This window comes from Bos taurus, chromosome 11 (genome assembly GCF_002263795.3).
Source record: "Bos taurus isolate L1 Dominette 01449 registration number 42190680 breed Hereford chromosome 11, ARS-UCD2.0, whole genome shotgun sequence".
In the NCBI taxonomy this organism is placed as follows: domain Eukaryota; kingdom Metazoa; phylum Chordata; class Mammalia; order Artiodactyla; family Bovidae; genus Bos; species Bos taurus.
Window position 1 is genome coordinate 2,619,918 of NC_037338.1, and position 26,027 is coordinate 2,645,944.

A 26,027-nucleotide genomic window follows, 5' to 3' on the forward strand; every position below is an offset into this window, starting at 1 on the left:
CCTCTTTCACTTTCATCAAGAGGCTCTTTAGTTCTTCGCTTTCTGCCATAAGGGTGGTGTCATCTGCATATTTGAGGTTATTGATATTTCTCCCAGCAATCTTGATTCCAGCTTGTGCTTCATCCAGCCCAGCATTTCTCATGATGTACTCTGCATGTAAGTTAAATAAGTAGGGTGACAACATACAGCCTTGACATACTCCTTTCCTGATTTGGAACCAGTCTGTTGTTCCATGTTCAGTTCTAACTGTTGCTTCTTGACCTGCATACAGGTTTTTCAGGAAGCAGATCAGGTGGTCTGGTATTCCCATCTCCTTAAAAATTTTCCAGTTTGTTGTGATCCAAAGGCTCACAAGGCTTTGGCATAGTCAATAAAGCAGCAGCAGATGTTTCTCTGGAACTCTCTTGCTTTTTCGATGATCCAATGGATGCTTGCAATTTGATCTCTGGTTCCTCTGTCTTTTCTGAATCCAGCTTGAACATCTGAAGTTCACAGTTCATGTACTGTTGAAGCCTGGCTTGGAGAATTTTGAGCATTACTTTGCTAGTGTGTGAGATGAGTGCAACTGTGCGGTAGTTTGAGCATTCTTGGGCATTGCCTTTCTTTGGGATTGGAATGAAAACTGACCTTTTCCAGTCCTGTGGCCACTGCTGAGTTTTCCAAATTTGCTGGCATATTGAGTGCAGCACTTTCAAAGCATCATCTTTTCGGATTTGAAAGAGTTCAGTTGGAATTCCATCACCTCCACTAGCTCTGTTCGTAGTGATGCTTCCTAAGGCCCACTTGACTTCACATTCCAGGATGTCTGGCTCTAGGTGAGTGATCACACCATCATGATACCTGGGTCATGAAGATCTTTTTTGTACAGTTCTTCTATGTATTCTTTCCACCTCTTCTTGATATCTTCTGCTTCTGTTAGGTCCATACCATTTCTGTCCTTTACTGTGCCCATCTTTGCGTGAAATGTTCTCTTCGTATTTCTAATTTTCTTGAAGAGATTTCTAGTCTTTTCCCATTCTATTGTTCTCCTCTATTTCTTTGCATTGATTACTGAGGAAGGCGTTCTTATCTCCTCTTGCTATTCTCTGGAACTCTGCATTCAAATCAGTATATCTTTCCTTTTCTCCTTTGCCTTTCGCTTCTCTTCTTTTCACAGCTATTTGTAAGGCCTCCTCAGACAACCATTTTGCCTTTTTGCATTTCTTTTTCTCTCCAAGGGAAAAAAAAAAAAATGTCTACCTAAGGCTACCATATTAGAGGAAGCAGGTACAGAACATTTCTGTTACTACAGAGAGTCTATCAGGCAACGTTGGTCTAAAGTTCTAAATTATTTATACAAATTTTCCTTTCCTTACCAAGTCAACTGATAGCTAATGATATGCTGTAAAAGCCCATGACTGTCTAAGACAGATCGCTGGCAACGCAGACAGACACCTCAGCTTACTCACTCTGTAAGGAGCCCACAACAGAAACAAACACAAGTGGATACCTGAAAGAAAGATCTTTTGTATTTTAAAACATTAATGAAAAAAATAAATAAAATGTTAATGAAATCCTAGTGCTGTGTTTTTCAGTCCAATAACTCTGTCACCCAAAATATGATGTCAATCACACCGGTCTACTGGCGATCTAGCAAATGTCACTTTAACTTTTTGATGCTACTATATACATTCCCAATGGCTAGAATAATTATACCACTATAAAATGAAGTGAAATAATGTACAGCTGGATTTGGTGGTGGGTGAAAGAGCTGATTATCTTTTGTGGACCAGACTTTGGGCAAGGTACTTAGATGTATGCCTGAAAAAGAAGTCCTGGTGTCACAATTCCAACCCTATATTCTCGGGGTCCCTCCCAACTAATGGCACTACTGAGCCAGAAACATGAGAATCATCCTCTCTTCCTTTCCCCTTAATCCTGGCCACTCTTGCCAACTCAATACAGCAGGTCATGTTGGATCTACCCAAGAAATACACCTCAAGGCCATCCCTTTTTCCCCACTTGTAATATGCCTGTCCCATCAAGGCTCATGATCTCTGACCCTGACCACTCTGCAATGGTCTCCTAGCCAGGTCTTATCTATTCCACTTCAGCACTATCATCTATTCAACAAAAATTCAAAGTGATCTTTTTAAATATAAACTCAATCTCTAGCTTAAAATCCTTCAATGACTTCTCACCAACTCTGAGAATCAAATTCCTACATGAGGTAGCCCCTGCCAGCTTCTCCCCTAGCTCCCACTTACAACCCCATTGCAACCACCTTCCAGATCCAGTGGCCTAAAAAGAGCTCCTAAAATACACCAAACTCCCACTTACAGGGCCCATATATGGAGCTAGTCTGTAAGAGGAAGTAATTTTCTGAGTACTGAAATGACCAAGTCCACAAAATCTCACTTTAAGAAAATAATCATGAGATTTAAATACAGGAGTTTCAATGTTTGCAAGAAGCTATTACATAACTAAGAGAGAGACTTGCAATTCTATTTAAAAGAGCTCTTCAGTGATGCCCTTGATCAGAAGCATCAGGATTATGCTCAATTATTCTCTAAAATTACAGATCCTGCGACCTGTACATACAAAATAGGTCAACAAAATGAGGCTCTCGCTGGGAAATGAAATAAAAACCACCACTATTCTACATGTGTTAAACACACATGTCATGGCACTTCTAGCTCATTAACCCTCACTGGTGGATCAAAAGAAGCAAAGCACAAGATCTCTGTTTTCCAGCAAACCTAAAACCTGTGCTAGAGGTCAGATTGAGACAAACAAAAACAAACTCCTCCCCAAAAAAGTTTATAAAATTATTAAGGGCGTGATTTTATCATCAAAATAGAATATATCACTAAATCTTGAAACATCTTGTGTTCCAAGGTAATCAGAATGCCTTAAAGCTCAAACGAATTGCTAAACAAGTTTGCACAGGCCAAATGTAACTGTACCACATATTACATGGTAAGTTTATGAAAAAATTCCTGACCCTATTATGTAGGCGAGCTGAAAATATAACCAGATCTAAGAAGGATTAAGATCAACCCATGGTGACAGTTCCATAACAAGAGGGAAAGAAAAGTCTTGGGCATGTGCTCCTAAGCTTTGCAGGTGAATGGAGGGGGAAAAAAACACAAATTACCATAAAAAGGCCAGTGTTGGAGCCAGAACACTGGGCTATTTTAGGAATGAGTCTAATCCTATGTGACAATTTTTAAAAGTCAACTCTTCCATCTTTTTCTTCCGTTTAAATAATCATCTTCAATTCCTCTTTCCACACAAGTCCTCTTATCCTAAATGCAATCAGCTGTTTGCTTTCCTTTGAACATCCTGCCTTCCTAACTCATTAGATGTCTTGAATCCAGATGTTCATCAAGAGGCCTGACATCCTCAGGATGGTTAAGAAGGATGCTGAATTAAACATCCCACCCCACCCCTAATCTCCCACAATAAAATCCACTTTAATCCCCAACTGATTACTGCCCAGTTAGGGTGACCGCAGCCCATAGGAGAGAAGGCCAAACTCACATGGTACTTTCGTGCTGCCTCCGAGGAGTAACAAAGAGCATGCGGGTGGGGCGGGCACTACTGGCATCCGGGTGGGCACTCCACGGCTTAGCATAGCTGTGATCCAGAAACACCAGGTCCAGTTCCCGCTCATGCACCGAGAGCTGGAAGAGCAAAGAGGTGCCCATGCGCCGCGCTGAAGTCTGGAAGTCCCTCTCCCCACCGCGGTGGGCCATGTCAGAAGAGGGGCAGCAGGTCAGAGAATGGTTATCTGCATGCTAGTCACCTGCGGTGAAAAGTTTCAGCTCAAGTCAATTCAAATGCTCTGAATTTCTTCCAACCTAGAACATCTTAATAGGCTTCTTATTTTAGTGACTTTCTACCATTGGCAGTTGAGTATTATATAATTACATAGTATCTGTCACACTGCAGACCCTTGCCCGCATCGGGAGGGTTCCTGGGATCCCACTCCACCACCCAAAATGGCTATGGCGCCCCTTCATCCTCAGTCTCTACAATTCGGCCCATTGGGAAGCTGGAGGACTGCCTCACGTGGACAGATACCACACTTGCTTGGCCAGCGCCACAATTTCCCAGGTGGGCGCAACGGGTTTTGCCAAACAAGAGGAATCACAAATAGTACTAATTCCACAGCTAAGGGTCTTGACGGCTGCGAACCATTCTCACTGAGCCGGAGCGTGAGCATTGCTCAAACAGTTGCGCAACGTGGGCCTCGGGGAAGCCCTGACCTCTCTTCTTTGTGTTAAACAAGTTTTGTAACTACTTCATAATGCTCTGGAGTTTTAAAAATCTACAGATGAGCGGTCCTCCCCAAAGCCTGTAACAAAATGCTACGCCGGGAAGGCCCCTCTCCCTCACCCAAGGCCCGGGTGGTCCCCGGGGAACCGCCCTCTACCCCAGGTACCCTCTGGGGACCCGCCCCCGAGCCTCAAAACCGCTCCAGCAGGCAGGCAGAGCTCATAATTCGCACTTCACAGACGCAGGCGCCGGCTCAAGGGGATGGAGTGACTTGGCCAAGGTCACCGAGAGTTCGCGACGAGGAGCCGCCTCGCACCCGCCTCCCGCCCGCCCCGGCCCGGCTGAGCGCCCGCGTCACGGCGGCCCGAGCCCGCCCCCGGCCCTACACGATCGTCCGACCCAGATCGCCAGGACCCGGGCTCTAGCGCCCGGCCCCCGCATGCCCCGGGAGCCGGGAGATCCTAGCCGAGACCCCCTGCCCGCTCCGACCCGGACCACGACCCCTCAGGCCCGCCATCCCGGCCAGGGCCGACTCTCCCTCACCCGCAATCGTCCGGCCGCGCGCTCGGCCCGGGCCGGATCCCTGTGCGCGTGCGCGCTACCGCCTCCACGCCCTGGCGCCCAGGGCACAGAGAAAAACGCGGAAGTGGATTCCAGCTGGGAAGGGAGGGGCGGTGAGCCGCAAAACCCGGAAACGATGCAGCTGCAAGGGAACCTCTGCTGCTGCTGCTTCTAAGTCGTTTCAGTAGTGTCAGACTCTGTGCGACCCCATAAACGGCAGCCCACCAGGCTCCCCCGTCCCTGGGATTCTCCAGGCAAGAACACTGGAGTGGGTTGCCATTTCCTTCTCCAATGCATGAAAGTGAAAAGTGAAAGTGAAGTCGCTGAGTCGTGTCCGACTCTTCGCAACCCCATGGACTGCAACCCACCAGGCTCCAACGCCCATGGGATTTTCCAGGCAAGAGTACTGGAGTGGGTTGCCATTGCCTTCTCCAAGGGAACCTCTGCTGCTGCTGCTGCTGCTGCTAAGTCACTTCAGTCGTGTCCGACCCTGTGTGACCCCATAGACGGCAGCCCACCAGGCTCCCCCGTCCCTGGGATTCTCCAGGCAAGAACACTGGAATGGGTTGCCATTTCCTTCTCCAATGCATGAAAGTGAAAAGTGAAAATGAAGTCACTAAGTCGTGTCCAACCCTCAGCGATCCCATGGACTGCAGCCTTCCAGGCTTCTCCCTCCATGGGATTTTCCAGGCAAGAGTACTGGAGTTGGTTGCCATTGCCTTCTCCAAGGGAACCTCTACTTCTGCTTTATTGACTATGCCAAGCCTTTGACTGTGTGGATCACAACAAACTGTGGGAAATTCTTCAAAAGATGGGAATTACCAGACCACCTTACCTCCCTCCTGAGAAATCTGTATTCAGATCAAGAAGCAACAGTTAGAACTGGACATGGAACAACAGACTGGTTCCAAATCAGGAAAGGAGTATGTCAAGGCTATATGTTGTCACCCTACTTACTTAACTTATATGAGAGTACATCATGCAAAATGCTGGGCTGGATGAAGCACAAGCTGGAATCAAGACTGCCGGGAGAATTATCAATAACCTCAAATATGCAGATGACACCACCCTTATGGCAGAAAGAAGAACTAAAGAGCCTCTTGATGAAAGTGAAAGAGGAGAGTGAAAATGTTGGCTTAAAACTCAACGTTCAGAAAACTAAGATCATGGCATGTGGTCCCATCACTTCATGGCCAATAGATGGGGAAACAATGGAAACAGTGAGAGACTTTTTGTTGGGCTCCCAAATCACTGCAGATGGTGACTGTAGCCATGAAATTAAAAGATGCTTGCTCCTTGGAAGAAAAGTTATGACCAACCTAGATAGTTTATTAAAAAGCAGAGACATTACTTTGCCAACAAAGGTCTGTCTAATCAAAGTTATGTTTTTGGAGTAGCCATGTATGGACATGAGAGTTGGACTATAAAGGAGGCTGAGCACCGAAGAATTGATGCTTTTGGACTGTGGTGCTGGAGAAGACTCTTGAGAGTCCCTTAGACTGCAGGGGGATCCAACTAGCCAATCAGGAGGAGAAGGGGAGGACAGAGGAGGAGATGGTTGTATGGCATCACAGACTCAGTGGACATGCGTTTGAGTAAGCTCCAGGAGTTGGTAATGGACAGGGAAGGCTGATGTGCTGCAGTTCATGGGATCGCACGACTGAGCTACTGAACTGAACTGAATTGAGAACGCATGCAGGCCTTGCCTGCAGACAGCACAGGGTCCGGAGCATTGGTTCTTGCATCTTCAGCAGGGAAAGTGAGGGTGAGGGAGGAGGCTGGCTCCTGCGGCCCCTATTCTCGCTGTCCCCCACTGTTGTTTTGTAGGTTGCCTGGCCAGGGCTGGGAGGCAGGACAACCTACTTTCCACTCCACAAAGCTCATCCCTTACCTACCAGGTTGTGTTCCTTAGGAATTTACTCCTTATGCTGCATGCCTGAAACTAACACAATACTGTAAAGCAACAATACTTAAATTAAAAAAAAAAAAAAAAAAAGAATTTACTCAAGAAACAGCCACAATAAAAATACATGTAAAAATTAAAAGTTGCTCTGAGCCTAAAACTGCTCTAAAAAAAAAAAAAAAACTATTAAAAATAAATAATTTGTGGAGTGCTGCTTGCTGGTCTCTGCAAAGATGTGTCAAGATGGCCCTACCCTTAAGAAGTTAAAGCGGGGCAGTGCTGCCCTCAAGGCAGAGATTAGACTTCGTGGTTGTACTTCGTTGCTTCAGTGGTGTCCATCTCTTTGCAACCCCATGGACTGTAGCCCGCCAGGTTCCTCTGTCCATGGAATACTCCCGGCAAGAATACTGGAGTGAGTTGCCATGCCCCACTCCAGGGGAGCTTCCCCACCCAGGGATTGAACCTGCCTCTCTTGAGTCTCCTGCACTGGCAGGCAGATTCTTTACCTCTGTGCCACCAGAAAGCCCGGTGAAAAAGATGCATCATCATAAAAAGAAAACACTGAATACAGTATAGATTTAGCCCCCAAATGAGATATGAATGCAAATAGGTTGCAGGAAAGGCAGGTGTAATAAACCTGTCATCGTGTGTGATAAACAGTTCAGTTCAGTCGCTCAGTCGTGTCCGACTCTGCAACCCCATGGACTGCAGCACACCAGGCCTCCCTGTCTATCACCAACTCCCGGAGTTTACTCAAGCTCATGTCCATTGAGTCGGTGATGCCATCCAACCATCTCATCCTCTGTCATCCCCTTCTCCTCTACCTTCAATCTTTCCCAGCATCAGGGTCTTTTCAGATGAGTCAGTTCTTCAGGTGGCCAAAGTATTGGATTATCATCTTCAGCATCAGCCCTTCCAATGAATATTCAGGACTGATTTCCTTTAGGATGGACTGGTTGGATCTCCTTGCTGTCCAAGGGACTCTCAAGAGTCTTCTCCAACACCACAGTTCAAAAGCATCAATTCTTCAGTGCTCAGCTTTCTTTATAGTCCAACTTTCACATCCATACATGATTACTGGAAAAACCATAGCTTTGACTAGACAGACCTTTGTTGGCAAAGTAATGTCTCTGCTTTTCAATATGCTGTCTAGGTTGGTCATAACTTTTCTTCCAGGAAGCAAGCATCTTTTAATTTCACGGCTACAGTCATTGTGATCTGCAATGATTTTGGAGCCTAAAAAAATAAAGTCTGTCACTGTTTCCCCGTCTATTGGCCATAAAGTGATGGGACCAGACGCCATGATCTTAGTTTTCTGAATGTTGAGTTTTAAGCCAACTTTTTCACTCTCCTCTTTCACTTTCATCAAGAAGCTCTTCAGTTCTTCTTCACTTTGTGCCATAAGGGTGGTGTCATCTGCATATCTGAGGTTATTGATATTTCTCCCGGCAATCTTGATTCCAGCTTGTGCTTCTTCATCCAGTCCAGCGTTTCTCATGGTGTACTCTGCATATAAGTTAAATATGCAGATAAACAACAGTGCCTGCCTGGCAAGTCAGTTGTTTCTGAGTCTTTGTGACCCCATGGACTGTATGTTAGCCCGCTAGGCTCCTCTGTTTATGGAATTCTCCAGGCAGGAATACTGGAGTGGGTTGCCATGCCCTCCTCCAGGGTAGATAAAGTCTAAAAGTGATGAGTTGGAAAGTTTGGGAGAGAGAAGCTGGGAGATGGGAAAGGAGTGAAAGATGATGTAAAAGAACTGACTTGGTAGATAATCTCTTAAAGTGAAAAATTCAAGAGATGTTATTTAAATATACTAGAGATAGAGAGGTTAATATTATTAGGATGACAGGAAAAGGGCAGGCTTTGGTTCATCTTTCACCACCCTTAATTCTCTTGCCCTGGCACTTACTTTGCTCTAACATTCTGCTGTTTTTTTCTCTTTATGTCTGATCAGCACAGTGTATGAACTGATATGTTTTCTCTGCCCCTTCTTCCTTCCTCAGCACACCAAGTTAATCTTTTTTTTTTTTCATTCTTTGCCAATCGGGGAGGTGATAAATGGTATCTTATTGTATTTCTTTGCTTATTAATGAGCTTGAACTTTTTTTTTAACATATTTTTCTTGTTTAGGGGACTTCTGAGTCCAATTTGGCAAAATGACAAATAGTATCTCATTGCATTTCTCTAATTAGTAAATAGGGTGAATTTGTTTTTGCATCTTTTTTTTTTTTTTAAATCTGTTTGGGCAATCTAAACTTTGCCCATTTCACTCTGGAGTATTCATCTTTTTCTTATTGAATTATAAGAACTGTTGCAGATGTTCCCTACCTTGATATTTGTCTTTTTTCTATACAAGAATCTTAAATTCTATGTGATCAAATCTATCAACCTCTTCCTTTACCGGGTTTGCTTTTGTGTCATGATTAGTTTGGAAAATCTTTCACAAAGCAACAAGCATTGTGTCATTGTTAGATTTCAAGAAAAACTGTCAGGAAGACTAAAAGCAATCCTGGCACCATAATGACACATCCAGTTTGTTTGTTTTTAATTGTTGTTGTTCTTTGAATGTTATACATGTTTTAGAATGCGTAGTAAGCTTAGTGCTAAATTGTTTCATCAATTAATACACATTTTTAAAACATTCATTAATTTTTATGCTAATGGGACTTCCCTGGGGGTCCAGTGGCTAAGACTCCCCACTCCCAATGCAAGGGGTGCAGGTTCCATCCCCCATCAGGAAACTAAGATCCCACATACCCTGTGGCCAAAAAACCGAAACATAAAATAAATTCAATAAAGACTTTAAAAATGGTCCACATCAAAAAACAACAAAAAAAGTCAGTAAGTTCGCATGCTGCAACTAAGACCCGGCACAGCCAAATAAATAAATTGACAAAAATTTTTTTTCATGCTAACTATTGGATGTAGTTAGATGTAGGTTATATAATGATCAACCCTAAAGTAGAAAAAGCTTAGGGACAACAAGAGCAATGACCTGCTCCATTCTCATTCTGAGAGGCCTTGAGAGCAAGCAAGATACCACAAGATTATATTGTCAGTGAGATTTTTCCTTAGAGAGTTTTCTTTAACCTTACAAACCCAGCTGGCTGGCATAGGAATTTGTTAATGAGTAAGCTAGTTTGGTTAAAGAAAGACTCATTATCTAAACCCATGTCCTCTTTAGAAAAAGGGAGGCCTCGATGTTTGCTTCCACATTAGGAAGGACTTCTGAAACATCACTGAAATCATCTTTGAGTTCCCTATTCCTTTTCTCAACTCACTTCCCTTCTCTATTTTCTTATGGAAACAGTGTGACTTTGGCAATGATTCAGTCCAGATATCTTGCTTGTATAAAGAGAACGTATTCCCCTTTTCCCTGATCTTGAAATTAGAAGAACAGTAAGAATGAGAGAGAAAAGAAAATGGGAAGGGGAAATGAAATTTAGTCAAGCTATTTTGTTTCTACAGCCCTGGTCACCTGAAGCCACTGGCTTCATCATGCCCTATGACTTCTTCATCTTTCCATTCTCTTCATTCCTCTCCAGAATCAAGAACCACCGGCCTTTGTGACATCATCTCTGTTGCCAAGCAACAGACCTTACTCACCCTATAAGCCTTAGGAGAAGCCCCAGACCAAGGTGCTCCAAGCAGGAAGTTTCGCCTGAGAAGGACATTGAGAAGTAGGTGGGGAAGATGCTGAGGCTTATCATGCAGTCGGCCAAGATTAGCCCACCCCTAAGCCCCCCACCCAGACCCTGCGTGTCCGTGTACTTCAGAGGTAAGAGCCAGGACTCCCAAGAGGCAACATGTGTCCAGTGTAAACTAGACCCATTGGTGCCCTACTATGTAAAAGATGCCGTGTGACCAAAAGGCGAGGTAGACATCATCTGGGTCTTTCAAATTTATCATCCTTATTGCTATGATTTCTCTTAGTAGATGACTTAGTAGATGACTCCTCTGCCTTCATTTTTTCTGGTGAATGGCTACATGTCCAACTCTTTGCAACCCCATGAACTGTAGGCTACCAAGCTCTTCTGTCCATGGAATTCTCCAGGCAAGAATACTGGAGTGGGTTACCATGCCCTCACACACATATTCGTTCCTTGGGAAGAATCTCAGATTTACCAATTTAGGGGTTCTTTGCAGGGCTATGGACTGTTCTTTGTTAAAGATGTTTCTGGAGAAGACAAATTGTAGTGGATAAAGACCTTTCAACCCATTAGAGATGTTTTAGGATGTCTCAGGGTACACTGGCTTTACCGTTGGTTGTTACTCAACAGTAACAACGGAACCCTTAAATCCCGGTGCCTTAACACAGCAGAAGTTCACCTCTTGCTTACAACCAAGTCTAACGTTGGTGGTACAGATCAGGCAGCAATCCTGAATGACTCCTCCAAACAGTAGATTGGGGACCAGCTGCTTGTTGCTGGTGGCTGCAGAGTCACCACCAGGCATCGCTCTGCCCGCAGACGGTGAGAGTGGACACTCTCGTGGGAAGCTTCGGGAGCCAATCCAGGCAGAAGTTAAGTATCGCTCCCACACTCCATTGGCCAGGACGAGTTATCCGGCCTCACCCTGGTGCGAGATGACTGGGAACTGTGTACCCAGGAGGAAAATGAACACATAACATTATCTGTCACATGGGGGTGATGTCACTCTTAACAAAAGGTGAGAAATTTAGAAAACTCCAAAGTTACAAAGAATCAGTGCCACATCACATCTGCCAATGTAGACTGTATGTTTTCTTAGAGAGTCTGACCTCTCTTTGCTCACTCGAACCTAGACTTTGAAACATGTCCTATAGCATATGCTGGCCCCTTGGTGTCTTTTCAGATGTCAAGAGGACAACTCGTGAGGTGGAGGGCAATCACCCCGTGTGGAATGAGGTAAAACACATCAGGGCAAGCCCAGATGAGACCATGACAAGCCCAGCATTCAGGCTGGATCCAGACTGACTGTGCTCAGAAGTCTAGGGAGGGGACAGGGGCCTCCTCAGCCTTCCCATGGCTGGAGCATCTTGCCCTGTGAGCAGCCTCTGTGCTGAGAAGGCTGTGTGGGGTCTCAGGGCCACTGCAACCACAGCTGCTCAGAGCTTCCTCCCTCACCCTAGGGAGGGACTCAGCTTGTCCAACCAGCCATCCTGATGTTCCCAGAGACAGGGCTCACTCTGCAGGATCCCCTCTCATCTCCCATCCATCCTCGTCCCACCACCTGATTCCCAAGCCCCTTAACTACTAACAAGCTCCCAGTATAGCAGCTAAGCTCTAGGAGCTCAGGGAGGATGCCCAGTTCCTGGGTGAAGGTAACAAATGCCTCCTCTTAGGAAACTGGACTTGAGGGGGAGTCCTCAGTTCAAGAGAAACCCAGTGCCAGACCTTCACCTGCATCTTTTCTCATTTCCTAGAAGGATGGGAAGGGGGCGGGGTAGAGGGAGGGTACTGACTTCTCCGTGGCTCCCCTAGACGCTCATCTGGCACCTCTGGAACCACCCCCTGCAGAAGGACTCTTTCCTGCAAATCACCCTTCGAGACATGGGTTCAGTGAAGAAGGAAAGGTAAGGCTTCCCCAGAGAGAGGCAGGAGGAGCCTGATTCTCTGACCAAAGCTACAGCAGATGCTGTGTCTCCAGTCTCTAATCCATAACTCACTCAGATGCAAGGACTAGAACCCACTCTAGATAGCTAATACCAAAAAAAAAAAAAAAAAGGTATCAAGACTAGGATTATAGATAGATCAAACAGAATTAGGAAACTGGGGACTCAGGAGCTTTCTGTCTCTTTTGAACACACAGGATCTCAAACCTGTTTCTTTCTGCCCAACACTGGTTTCTCATCACAGCCCCATTCCAGTGCCCTACTGAGACTGAGCTATGGCATCCCAGGTCAAAATTCCTAGGACAGAGAATTTGATTGGCCCAGTTTTGGTCAGATGCCCACCTCCTGGTCCAATCAGCTGTTCCTTAGCACAGGTCCTGTTCCAGAGGAGCGTGGGAGCAGAGCTTCTGGAAAGGGGCTGAGCACAGCATGGCAGAGCCAGTAACTAGGGTGCCCACTGGCAAGGAAGCCCCCAAGCCAGTTCCCAGAGAGTTGCGAGTCCTGCGCCCTCTCGTGGGTGCTCCGCATCACCGCATCCTTCTTCTGTCTGGACAGCACAGCCTCAAGGAGGGAAAAGACATCCCCGGGGTAAAGCTATGCCTGAGACTGAGAAGGACACCTGGCTCAGGCTCTCACACCTGCTCCCTGTCTCCCCAGGTTCATTGGCATGGCCACAGTACTGCTCAAGCCCTTGGTGAAAAAACCAAGAAAGATCCTTTTTGTAAATGACCTAACCCTGCTCAACCATTCCATGATGCCCACAGAGGTGAGTCAGGCCCCAGGGAGGGTGGCTGAAGGAGTGGGGGGCAGCTGATGAAGCTGGGCCATGCACTGCAGCAGTATCTCAGTGTCCCCCCCCAACCAAGAGAACATTTTCTACCCTGGGGGACCCATCACACTTGTCATCATCTCCCCGAGTTACATGACGCTCTCCATGTACCGACTCACCTCTACCCTTCATCCACCCATTGAGATCAGTATTCAGCCAATTGTCTGCAGGTGTCAGCAACTGTGCTAGGTCTGGGATACAAACTTGAACGAAGCCCACATGTGTTGTCACTCACATGGCAAGCACTCCAGCACATGTGTACTGGGGTCTGTAAAGCTACTTCACTGAGGTCAGGAGGGAAGGAATGATTTCACTTGAGAGAAAATGAAAGGCTTTACAGAGGAGGTGATGAAGACCAACCAGATGAGAATAAGCAAATGCGATTTATTCAGAGCTTGCTATTAATATATAACAAGGGGCTTCCCTGGTGGCTTAGTGGTAAAGAATCTGCCTACAACGGAGGAGACACGGATTCGATCCCCGGGTCAGGAAGATCCCCTAGAGAAAGAAATGGCAATCCGCTCCAGTATTCTTGCCTGGGAAATCCCATGGACAGAGGAGCCTGGTGGGCTATAGTCCATGGGGTCACAGAAGAGTCGCACGACTTCACGGCTAAACAACAACAACAGATATAACGAGGGAGTCAGCAACTTGGATTTGACAGAGACGCAAAGCCAGGCAGAGGAATGAGAAAACTCAATGGTAGAAAAAAGGGAAGACTTCAGGTATGTCCTGATGGGAGGCTGTTGATGTGAGGGGAGCTATAAGTGGACCAACTAGAAGCTGAGCACCCTATGTGATTGCTTAGGGGTATATATTTGGCTTTCTCCCGTTGGCCCTGAGCTAAAAGTGGGAACAAAATTAAGGGATTCATCGGTTATTAATCAAGTCCTGGCTGTTTGTCGCTAGAGCTGGTGGTCTGACTTTCTATAGGTCCGACTCACAGCAAACTGACTTCCTGGGCTGGTTACTGTAAGTATCAGGTTCGTTTCCTGAGCTGATTGCTACAGAGTGTAGGTCAGAGTTCCACTTTTATAGATTAAAAAAAATTTTTTATGTGGTTTTATTTATTTATTTTTGGCTGTTCTGGGTCTTGGTTGCTGTGCAGGCCTTTTCTCTACTTTTTCTCAACTAGAGAGTAGCAAGGGCTACTGGTTGCAGTGTGAAGGCTGCTCATTGCAATGGCTTCTGTGGTTGCAGAGCACCAACTCTAGGGCACTGGCATTTCAGTAGTTGCTGCTCCCGGGCTCTGGAGCACAGGCTCAATAACTGTGGCGCGCGGGCTTAGTTGCTTCTCGGCATGTGGGATCTTCCTGGACCAGGGGTCAAACCTGTGTCTCCTGCATTGGCAGGAGGATTCTTAACCACTGAGCCACCAGGGAAGCCCTATAGATGGTTTTTAAGGAGAGCCGTGGTGGCTCAGATGGTAAAGAATCCACCTGAAATTCAGGAGACACAAGTTCAGCCCCTGGGTTGGGAAGATCCCCTGGAAGTGGGCATGGCAACCCACTCCAATATTCTTGCCTGGGAAATCCCCATGGACAGAGGAGCCTGGTGGGCTGTAGTCCATGTGGTCGCAAAGAGTCAGACATGATGGAGCGACTAAGCACAGCAGCACATGAGTTTGCCCAATGGATAGGAAAGAAAGACAGCCCCTGGCAGGAATATAAGGTGCTTGTGTGGAGGCTGGAGGGACAAAAGGCAGCCTGGCATGTTCTGGAGGGTGGGCTGCCTGCACTGGGGGAGGGGCCGAGAAGGCCTGACTGTGGGAGAGCGGAGATTGGGCAGCGGCCAGAGGCCGGAAGGAAAGGGCCTTGCGGGGTTTACGCAGATACGCTGTGACTTTACTCTGATAGTTTAGGGCACTTAGGGCATTCAGGGGTCAATTCTGACGATGGCTGAGCAGTGAGGGCGCTTGGAGGCAAGAGGTCAATTGGGTGTTTGCTGGAGTTCCCACAAGGTGTCATGAGATGTTGGGCTAGCATCAGTGGTTCTAGACTGGTCCCAAGTCACCTCTCTCTCCTCCCCACCCTGCGGCATTCTGTTCTGTCACCACCACTGCCGCGCGCCTCCTCTGTTCTTCAGCCCCGTCCGCAGTGACCCATTGCTCTCTCCCCATCAGTTCATGACCTGCCTACACCCCAGACTGCACAGTCCCCCCGGTGGGGCCCTGTGCCGTGGTCAGCATCACTCCACCCAGGATGGCTGGGTGTGAGTCCTGCCAGGATGGACCAGGTTCCAGTGCCATGATCTTGCCGGGGATTGCAGGATCTTACAGCTCCCTGCCTTTGCCTTGCAGTGCACTGTCACCTTACAGGCAGCCCTTATGACCTACAAGGATATCGAGAAGATCGGTATGTACTTCCACGGGGCTGAGCCCTGCACTTCTCCAACTGTAGCAGGACGGGCTCTTGGGGATCTTGGAGACCCAAGCCTTGAGGCCTATAGGATTGTGAGCTCTCCAGACACCTCCCCAGTATGTCTACTTGTCACCGTAGACATAAGACTCAGCCTCCAAGGGGCTGCAGAGAGAGGCAAGGATGACCGTTCCCCAGAGCATGCCCCGCCCATGTACAGTGAGGCCAGGGGTACCGAGGGTATGTGGGGACCATGGAGGGTTCTGGAAGGGCATGTGCCCTTGCCAGGGCCTCTTGGCTGTGATTTTAGTTAGCACTGGGGACACTGGGGACAGAACGATGAAAGGGGGGACATGCCCCCAAGTATCCTGCTCTCCCCCATGAGAGCCCACCCTGGGCTGTTTCCCCAGGCGATGAAGACCTCCTGGCCATAACAGCTCAAGAGGTGGCCAAGCAGAAGCTGATGTTTCCCAGCGCCACAGTGCACAAGGCTCTGTCCCCAAAGCCTCAGCACTTCCAGGTGAGGCCCTTCACTGAGTCTCAGGAGAGCAGAAGAAGCACAGATCATAGATTCAACTGCAGAGAAGTTTAAAATGTTCAGTGCCTACCAACACAGCATTGTAAATCAACTATTCTCCAACAAACACTGAAAAAGTAAAATAAATTAATACCATTATGGTAAAAAAAAAAAAAAAAAAGCAAACCATAACATGAATGATTATTTTTTAATTTATTGAAACATGTTTTATGTACCAGAATATGGTGTTTCTTGGTAAATATTCTGTGCACACTTAAGAATAATTTGCATTCTGCCACTGCTGGATCAAATAGTCTATAAATGTCCATCAGGTCAAGTTGATTGATTGTTGTTGTTCTTTAGTCTCTAAGTCACGTCCAATTCTTTTGCGACTCCATGGACTGTAGCCCACCAGCCTCCTCTGTCCATGGGATTCTCCAGGCAAGAATCCTGGAGTGGGTTGCCATTTCCTTCTCCAGGGGATCTTCCCGACCCAGGGATGGAACCCAGTCTCCTGCCTTGGCTGGTGGGTTCTTTACCGCTGAGCCACTGGGGAAGCCAAGTTGATAGATGGTGCTATTCTAATGTAATGATGATTTTCTGCCTACCTGTTATATCAATAGAGAGAAGAGTTTTTGCTTCTTTCTCTTTATACCTCTATCAGCTTTTGCTTCATATATTGTGAAGATCTGTCATCAGGGTATAAACAAAAATGCTTATAATCTTTATATGTCCTCGTCATTAACTGGTGCTTTTATCACAATGAAATACACTTCCTTAGCTCTGGTAACAAATAAATAATTAAATAAAAATAAATAAAGTGTTCAGTTCTATAAAAAGATCACAAGTATAAAAGACAAGATACTGGGACTTCCCTGGTGGTCTAGCGGCTGAGACTCTGCACTCCCTGTGCAGGGGCCCCAGGTTCAATCCCTGGTCGGGGAACTAGACCCACATGCCGTAACTGAGACTTGGTGCAGTCAAATAAATATTCAAAACAAACAAAACGGAACAACAGCAACTGAGAAATGTTCGACCCTATTCTGTAACAAGTCCCTCCCATTCAGTAAACCCTGTGTCCACACAAAATGAAAAGGCAAAGAAGAGGTGACAGTTCCCTTAGGAAGAAACAGAGGGAACCAGAGCCTTCTCAGGGCTTTGGGGCCCCTTTCTATCGGCAGTAGATGCTTCTTACCAGAACATATTGTTCTTTCAGAGAAGAGTCCCCCTTGACAAATAGGAGCCTGGACCCCCAAAGTCAGTTTCCCCTGGTCTCTCCCCTGCAGGTCCGAGTGCAGGTGTTTGAAGCCCGGCAGCTGATGGGCAACGACATCAAGCCAGTGGTGAAGGTGGTCATCGGAGGCCACCAGCACCACTCACGGATCAAGATAGGGAACAACCCTTTCTTCAATGAGGTGGGTGGCCCATGCCCTTCGGAGCTGAATGGGGTACTTGGGTCAAAGGGGCCGGCCGAGGGCTAGGCATTTCCTGCTGGTGGATGGCAAGCTTGCTCCCCGACTCTGCTGCTTTCATTTGTTTGTCCCACAAAACTGGGCACAGATGGTCAAACACCACGGAGAGCATAGCACGTGGACACATAGGTGATGACGATGGGGCAAGACTGCAGTGGACAGGGATGTGAGGGGACAGAGATCTGGGGAGACAGGAATCTGGGGGGGCAGGGCCTGGGGGATAAAGATCTGGGAGGGCCGCTGATGCAACCAGAAAGTGCAGGCCCCATGTAGAAGTGATAGCAATCCGGCCCCATCACTTCGTGGCAAATAGAAGGGGGAAAAGTGGAAGCAGTGACAGACTTTCTTTTCTTGGGCTCCAAAATCACTGCTGATGGTGACTACAGCCATGAAATTAAAAGACACTTGTTCCTTGGAAGAAGAGCTGTGACAAACCTAGACAACTTCAATGTCTCTGTATTAAAAAGCAGAGGCATCACTTTGCTGACAAAGGTTTGCATAGCTGAAAGCTATGGTTTTTCTAGTAGTCAGGTACGGATATGAGAGTTGGACCATAAAGAAAGCTGAGCGCTGAAGAATTGATGCTTTCAAACTATAGCGCTGGAGAAGACTCTCGAGAATCCTTTGGATTGCAAGAGGATCAAACCAGTCAATCCTAAAGGAGATCAGTCCTGAATATTCATTGGAAGGACTGATGCTGAAGCTGAAGCTCCAATACTTTGGCCACCTGATGTGAAGAACTGACTCATTAGAAAAGACCGTGATGCTGGGAAAGATTGAAAGCAGGAGGAGAAGGGGACAGCAGAGGATGAGATGGTAGGATGACATCACCGACTCCATGGATGAGTTTGAGCAAGCTCTGGGAGTTGGTGAGGGACAGGGAAGCCTGGCGTGCTGCTGTCCATGGGGTCACAAAGAGTCAGACACGACTGAGCGACTGAACAACAATGCTGACTTTGCCGCCGCTGGGGCCTCCCAACCTGGCATCATGATGGATGCAATAAGAACTCCATAAATAGGCACTGAATTAATTTGTGATTAGACCACCAAAGAAAAAAGAGAAGCACAGTGGGGGCAGGGAACAGAGGGTGGAGAGGACTCAGAAAAGTCTCCTGAAACCTTGAAGGAAGAGTCTACCAAGGGAAGAGGGACAAGATGGAGAAAGATAATTCAGGAAAAAGGAATTGTGTTCTCAGAGACCTGGAAGGAAGAAACAGTAGGGCTGGTTGGCAAAACTAGACATGGGTGGAGCTGGGATGGGGGGCTGGCTGTAGGTAAGCCTGCAAAACGTGCTGGGGCCTCATCTTGGATGGGACTTGAGAGCCATGGAGGGACTCAAGCAGCAGAGTGACAGGGCCAGGTCTGCTCTGGGGGGAGGAGGTTCTGGCTGCACCAGGGAGTGGGGGTGTGGTGGACAGACAGGGCGATCTAGGGAGAGGTGGACACTTTCATCTCCGTCCCAGGGCAGTTTGATGGGCTCTGAGCTGCTCCCAGGCCCTCCAGGGATCCCCTACACCACGCTTTTCTGGATAAAAAATCCTTTAGAACCTGGCGGGTCTCTGCTTCTGCAAGCAGAACACGTGGGTGGTAAGGAGCTGAAGGTCACCGGAATGGGCAAACGAAGGCAGAAGTCTCTTAGTTGGAGGCTTCAGGCTTGCTCAGTCCCTGGGGGATGTGATGGAGACACGTTTCCTACTCCCATCCCCACCCCCTCCCATTCTCTCTACTTCAGATCTTCTTTCAGAATTTTTATGAGGCTCCTATGAAGTTCTTCGATGAGATTATCTTAATCCAGGTGAGGAGCCAGGCAAGACGGGTTCACTTTTCTTGTCCCACCTCAATTCTGAAAAGTTCTTCACTCCCCTCCAGCCCCATCTGTAGAGATAGAGTCACATCGGATGGTCTTTCTGACCCCAAGGCAGCATCTCTGCCACCTTCTTCACCCTAGCAGCCAGACGCCCGCCCGATCCATCCATCCATCCATCCATCCATTTATTCGTTCATTCAATGAATGTTATGAAATGCCAACTGATAGGCCCTGAGCTTAGCTCCAAGGTGAACAAAGCAACCCTTTCCCTTGTACCAGGATTTTCATGCCACCAAAGGACCCCTCAAACGTCCCTTCCAAATGAGACGTTCCATTCTCCGACCCCAGGGAGCCCAGTAACAATGAGGAACTTGTATTTATCAAATGCCTCCTATGTGTCCAGCATGGGGCTAGTGAGAGTAAGGCTTCTCCCTTGAAGAGTTCTTAGGAAACAGCCAAGACAGGATGCAGAGGAGAAAGCTGAGAGCAAGTTTGCTTTGTGGAGACCAACGGAATTGACCTCTCGGATCAAATTCCTCATCCTGAAAGTGGGACTAAAAATCTGAGCTTCTCAGGGCTCCTCTGAGAATTAAATGAGAAACACTACTTGGAAGTGTCAGTCATTAGGAAGTTGAGTCAGTCCTGGAGAGCCCAGATGTACCCTACCGATTCCTCCCATGTGGGGTTTGGGAAATCGGGGTTGTAAATAACAAATCTTTCTGGGAACTCCCTGCAGGTGATGAATTCCTCAGTGATGAGATTCAACGCAGAGATCGGGAGATTCCAAGTGAGCACTGGATGGAGGAGGAGGTTTGGTGAAATAGTTACAGAGACCCACCCAGGGCTACTTGCCCCAGGCTAGGGAAAAGGACTTGGATTTTCATTCAGGAAGATCCAGTTGTTGATCCACCTACCCACTGGGTGATTTAGACAAGTTATTCGGAGCCTCTACTTGCTCATCTGTAAAATGGGGATAGTAACATACTCAACCCACAGGATTTTTGTGAGGATTAAAGTATGTAACATTTATGAGAGTGCTGGGTTCCACCTTGATTCCCCCACACTTTGAATATTTATGGACACAGCTCACATCTCTGTCTCCAAAAAATGGAAACAGAGGATCCAAAAGGTCAACCAGTTGTTGGAAAACCTGGAGAAAGACTGCCCCTGAGGACAGAGTGAAAAGATTTGCTTTGGGAAAGATCCAGGTTGAGAAATGAGGAACGTTCACTCAATCATGAAGGGCTAACCAAAAGGTAGGGTTGCCAGATTAAATCCAGGAGGCCCTGGAAATTTTTAATCTTAAACAACAGGTACTTTTTAAATGTAAGTATGTCCCCAATATTTCATGGCTCTTCATGAAATATTGCTGGGGACCTACGTTTACCAAAAAAAAGGTCGTTATTTATCTGTAATCCTAATTTAAACTGGCATCTGTATTTTTATTTGCTAAATCTGGCAACTCTTGGGAAAGGGCCCTACCCTTGGGAAAGGCAAATTTAGGACAAGTCAAAGGAAGGTTTCTTTCTCACAACTTGTAATAAGCATGTGAGTTTTCATAACCTGCCCCTCCCCCAACTAACTCTCAAAGATGCAGCACAGGCCTAGGAATTAAGAGATTCTAGAATGGTTGGGGATCTCTGAGTTGGGCAGATCTCCTGGAGTAGAAAATGGCAACCCACTCCAGTACTCTTGCCTGGAGAATCCCATGAACAACAGAGCCTGGTGGGCTACAGCCCATGGGGTTGCAAAAAGTCTGACATGACTGATTTAAAATTGATGGCCCGAAACTGCAATTGCTTTGTACCAACCTAAATATTTTGAATCCAATCTCAGACATATCATTTTACTTTAAAATATTTCATTACCTATTTCAAAAACATACAGACTTTATTAAGCATAATTAAATATAATGACAACATCTAAACACCTTTCTAATTCCTGGCTAGCACTAAATATCTAGTCAGTGTTCAAATATCCCTAATTGTCTCATGAATTCCTTCTACAGTTTATTCAAATCAGGATCCAAACCAAGTGCACATATTGCAGTTGATCAAAATGTATTTTTAGGTGTATTTTATTCAGTTGGTCCTGCACCCTAATTTTCTTTGCATTTCTTTTTCTTTTTTTACTATTTATTCAGCTGCCTTAGGTCTCAGTTTGGCACTCAGGATGTTCATTGTGTCATGCAAGCACTTTCAGAGTAGCTTGCAGACTCTAGTCATGATATGAGGGCTCAGTAATTGTGGCTCACGGGCTTGGTTACCCCACAGCACATGAGATCTTAGTTCCCCCACGAGGGATCGAACCTGTGTTCCCTGTATGGTAAGGTGGATTCTTAAGCACTGGACCACTCGGGAAGTCTGGTCGTTTATTTTTTGAAGCAACTGGATAGTTTGTTCTGCAGAGTTTTCCCTCAGTCTGGATTTTGCTGACTGTACCTCCAGCGGCTCACATCTCAGGATCCTCCGCCCAGGTATTTGCTATCTAGAGGCTGGATCAGACTTAGGTCAATTATTTGGCAAGATGACATCACCTACAGGCACAGAATGACTGCCGGTCTCTTTTTTTTGTTGTTAACAGCTATTGATGATCACTGCCTAGATCTATTGCCCATTAGAGGTGAATAAGTTTTGTTTTGGTTTGTTTTCTTCCAGCTTTATTGAGATATAATTGACATACAATGATATATAAACATTTTAAATGTATAATTTGATACATTTTCAAATATGTATTTGAAACCATTATCACAATCAAGATGATGAGCATAGCGACTTCCCTGGTGGTCCAGTGGTTAAGACTCTGCACTTCCACTGCAGGGAACACAGGTTCGATCCCTAGTCGGAGAGCTAGGATTCCACATGCTTCAAAAAACCAAAACCAAAACTGAAGCAGTGTTGTTACAAATTCAATAAAGACCTTAAAAATTGTCCACATCAAAACAAGCAAACAGAACATCTATCTCCCAGGGAAAGAGGAAAACCCATAGTCTGTTGGCCAGCTCCTCAACCATCCTCTTCCCCAGGATGGGATAAACACTTTCCTCCACAGGCGTAGGGAAGGACAAGGCCGTGTTTGTCAGCGTGCTGGTGGTGGTCAGGGTCCTTTCAACCCAAACCTCCTTACTTACTAGTTGTAAGACTTTGGGCTCTTGGCTCAAACTCAACATTTGCCTCTGTAGAGTGGAGATTACAGTGGGTCAACTTCCAGGTTGCTGTAAAGATGAAAGGAGCCAGGGCGGGACAAGTTCATGAAAGCCGACTCATTGGAAAAGACTCTGATGCTGGGAAAGACTGAGGGCAAGAGGAGAAGGGGCGGCAGAGGATGAGATGGTTAGATAGCTTCACTGCGTCAATGGACATGAGTTTGAGCAAACTTCGGGAGATAGTGAAGGACCCAGAAGCCCGGCGTGCTGCAGTTCATGGGGTGACAAACAGTCAGACACGACTTAGCAATGCGACAACAACAAAGTACATGAATTGTCATCAAGCTGGTTGGTTGTTACAAATATTGGCTGGAGACCCTAACTAGTCCTTTCTCTACTCCTGTGTTTTCAGACAGATATTGGGTTCATCTACAACTGTCCAGGTAGGTAACCATTGGTGGAAATGTGAGTGTCTTCTGAGAAAAAGCAGTCAGGTGCTGAAATCATCTCAAAATTCCTGTGTACTCAACATGGGGGACGGGGAGAGGGTGTGAGTTATTTTCTGTACTTGACAACATTTGACTGTACTTCATGGCTTTTGCTTAATGATACTGTACTTTATGGTTTCCCCAATGGTTCATCGGGTAAAGAATCCGCCTGCCAGTGCAGGAGATGCAGGTTTGATCCCTGGGTTGGGAAGATTCCCTGGAGTAGGAAATGGCTTCCCACTCCAGTATTCTTGCCTGGAAAATCACATGGACAGAGGAGCCTGGCGGGCTACAGTCCATGGCATTGCAAAGAGTCGGACACGACTGAATGACTAAGCACAAAGAAGTGAGTCCCATTTCCCTCTGCCCCTGGGTGGAAACCAGAATATATGAGACACTTTTCCACACAGCTGCCCCCACTACAGAAGCAAAGACTGGTTCCAGGGGAGATGGGGGGACCTGGAGGCTGGTCTCCCACGGGCCCTCTGCCTCTCCAGGTCACACACTCCTGAGGAAATGGCTTGGCCTCTGCCAGCCAAACGAACGCAACAGTGGTGTGAGAGGCTACCTGAAAGTCACCATCTGTGCCCTCGGTGTGGGAGACCAGGCACCGGTGAGGCTGCCCCCCACACCTCAGGAGCACTTGTTAGCCTGGCTGCTTCCGTGGGTGACCGCCCCCAACCCCCAAGCAGCCACCGCTCTTCACAGGCTTTCCCTGTTCACTGTGTTGCTTCCAGGCTGCCCATCCCCACCCCAACCAACCAGCCGAATCTGGTGGCCTGTGACCTCCTTGTGACTCTCTCCAGGTCGACCAGAAACTGATCTATAGGGTTGACGACACGGACACCCGGATCTTCAAGTCGTCGGTGGTGCCCATCAGCATAGCCTACCTTCAGTTCTTCATCTACTGCGCCGAGGACCTCCACCTCAGTCAGTCGGGGCAGGGGCGGGAGTAGCCCTGAGCTTCCCTACCGGGGACCACCTTGGTTTCTCATAGGGCTCCCCAGTTCCATTTTGACCTTAAGACTTGGGGTTGGGGGAGGGGGAGGCTGAAACCCACCGAGAATGGTTTTATGAAGGCGCCTTTAAAATGGGCCACGCGCCCCTGACCTGTCCTTAATGCCCATAGTCAAGGTTCCTTGTGCCAGCCCCCACCCCGGTTGTGTGCCAGGACACACAGTGGCACAGGGGAACAGAGTGAAAGTGGGAGGGGTCTGCCCAGGGGGCATAAAACCAAATTATGACGGAGGGTCTTCATTAGGAGGTCCTGTCTCTACTCCATCTCCTCCTCCTGAAAAAATAATGCTGCCACAGAAATCTTTTAACTTCTTATTCTTAGAGAAACACTACTCTGTGAGTCCTATGTTGGAGGTGGAACTAATTGGGGAAAAGGTAAGCATAAAAACGGTCTGAAGCTTAGAGACATTGGCACCTAGAAAAAAATAGCATGGAGGAAAGGACTGGGTCGGAGGCCAGGACCCCAGGAGTCATATCCCATTTATGAGTGATGAGACTCCATGGGACCAGGGAGGGTCTCTGTGAAGGTGGAGGCCGTGGCTTAGTCGGCCCGTTTCCCAGAGCTGTGCCTAGTGCCTTGAGGGGAGAAGATGCCCACCGAAAACCAAACATCGAAATGCAGAGATGAGTGGACCAGTGAATGAGACAAGTCCGCAAGTGCACACCGCTGAAACTGTCACTGAGCCCTTGAACCTCAGTCTCTGCATCTAGACATGGAGGTTCTGGGCGAGAGTAACGTTGCCTGAAGCTCTCTGAGCACATGCTGATGGATGTCATGGGCAAAAAAAAAAAAAAAGGACCCTGTGTTCCAACTTGGGGAATTCTGGGCTGAAATTAAGTAGATTTGTCTCAAGATTCATCGAGCATCATTTCTACCATATCTTACCTATTAGAAGAAGTCATTAAATCTAGCCAGACAAATGGGGAGGGAGATAGTGTCCACCTTTTGAAGGCGAGCATACCAAAGAGCGTGTGGACATATTTTAAGAGCACCACACTGAGTACTTATTTCCCAGTGAGTGGTTTGGTACTCTGGAAGTAGGTGAGATACTGTTGGGTGGGAGAGGCACACGTATTTTCAGAAATGTTAATATTTCTATATTTTTCTTAGAGTGTATGAAAAAGTTTAACCAGTCCAATTAACCCTTGATTTTACCAACATGATTGCTTGGAATAAGGCTAGGGTTAAAAATAAAGTCAAGTGATACTTTGAAAAGGAGTATGCCATCAGAATCATTGTTGCTGACTATTTGTTGGGATTTTAGAATTTCTCTAACAAAAGTAACATGTTTGCACTCATGTAATAGAGTTAGTAACCCTCTATTTCAGAGAAGGCAATGGCACCCCACTTCAGTACTCTTGCCTGGAAAATCCCATGGATGGAAGAGCCTGGTAGGCTGCTGTCCATGGGGTCGTGAAGAGTTGGACACGACTGAGCGACTTCACTTTGACTTTTCACTTTCATGCATTGGAGAAGGAAATGGCAATCCACTCCAGTGTTCTTGCCTGGAGAATCCCAGGGACAGGGGAGCCTGGTGGGCTTCCATCTATGGGGTCGCACAGAGTCGGACACGACTGAAGCGACTTAGCAGCAGCAGCAACCCTCTATTTAAAAGTTAAATCAATTGAAAGCTGATTTGAGGGAAAATATGAAGGAGTCTGGATCTAGATAGCTACTCAAAGGACTGAAGTTGTAGCTGATAAGAAGTTGTCAAAGTGTCTTTGGACCAGGGACTCCCATGACCAGCTCTGTGCTGCAGACAGGGTCCACCCGTAGGCTGGACCAGAAGGCCTGGGAGGTGAGGCCAGTGGAGGGAGGCTGGACTGATATTTCTTTGGGATATTCCCAGCTCAAGACACATGTGCAGACCCAAACCGAGAGCCCGATATGGAACCAGATCCTGACCTTCCGGATTCAGGTATTGCTTTTTCATCACGCTTTCTCTTCCTCACCCCCCACAAACAGAAGGGGTCTTTGTAAGGGGCGTGTGATGTAAGTTAGGGGTGGGAGGGGGCAGGGGGTTCTGCTTTATAGGGAGCATGAGGAAGCCCGGGACATATTACAGTGAACTTTA

At 47.0% G+C, this 26,027-nt stretch overlaps 2 protein-coding genes across 26 annotated transcripts in view; one reads left to right on the plus strand and one right to left on the minus strand.

Annotated features, from left to right (window-relative positions):
* KANSL3 (KAT8 regulatory NSL complex subunit 3) overlaps positions 1-10,270 on the minus strand; it is a 74,979-nt gene extending 64,709 nt beyond the window's left edge. For 11 of the 18 annotated variants that reach the window (XR_009496307.1, XR_009496308.1, XM_059891540.1 and 8 more), the window contains exons 1-2: positions 4,804-4,845; positions 3,523-3,787 (exon numbers count right to left, since the gene is read on the minus strand). Coding sequence is in view for 16 of the 18 variants with exons in the window: in XM_059891540.1 (XP_059747523.1) it covers positions 3,523-3,737 (215 nt within the window). In the remaining 2 variants the exon portion in view is untranslated. 18 annotated transcript variants of the gene reach the window in all.
* Positions 9,767-26,027, plus strand: part of FER1L5 (fer-1 like family member 5) — a 54,518-nt gene continuing 38,257 nt past the window's right edge. For 4 of the 8 annotated variants that reach the window (XM_059891627.1, XM_059891630.1, XM_059891626.1 and 1 more), the window contains exons 1-14: positions 10,298-10,505; positions 11,561-11,613; positions 12,190-12,281; positions 12,978-13,086; positions 15,449-15,503; positions 15,917-16,026; positions 17,310-17,438; positions 19,228-19,290; positions 20,039-20,089; positions 22,860-22,890; positions 23,433-23,548; positions 23,742-23,865; positions 24,275-24,327; positions 25,803-25,871. In XM_059891627.1, coding sequence (XP_059747610.1) covers positions 10,421-10,505; positions 11,561-11,613; positions 12,190-12,281; positions 12,978-13,086; positions 15,449-15,503; positions 15,917-16,026; positions 17,310-17,438; positions 19,228-19,290; positions 20,039-20,089; positions 22,860-22,890; positions 23,433-23,548; positions 23,742-23,865; positions 24,275-24,327; positions 25,803-25,871 — 1,140 coding nt within the window. In that variant the 5' untranslated portion in view covers positions 10,298-10,420. Of the gene's footprint in view, positions 10,506-11,560; positions 11,614-12,189; positions 12,282-12,977; positions 13,087-15,448; positions 15,504-15,916; positions 16,027-17,309; positions 17,439-19,227; positions 19,291-20,038; positions 20,090-22,859; positions 22,891-23,432; positions 23,549-23,741; positions 23,866-24,274; positions 24,328-25,802; positions 25,872-26,027 lie in introns of all 8 variants that reach the window. The other 4 variants (XM_059891632.1, XM_059891631.1, XM_059891629.1 and 1 more) reach the window with 4 other exon arrangements.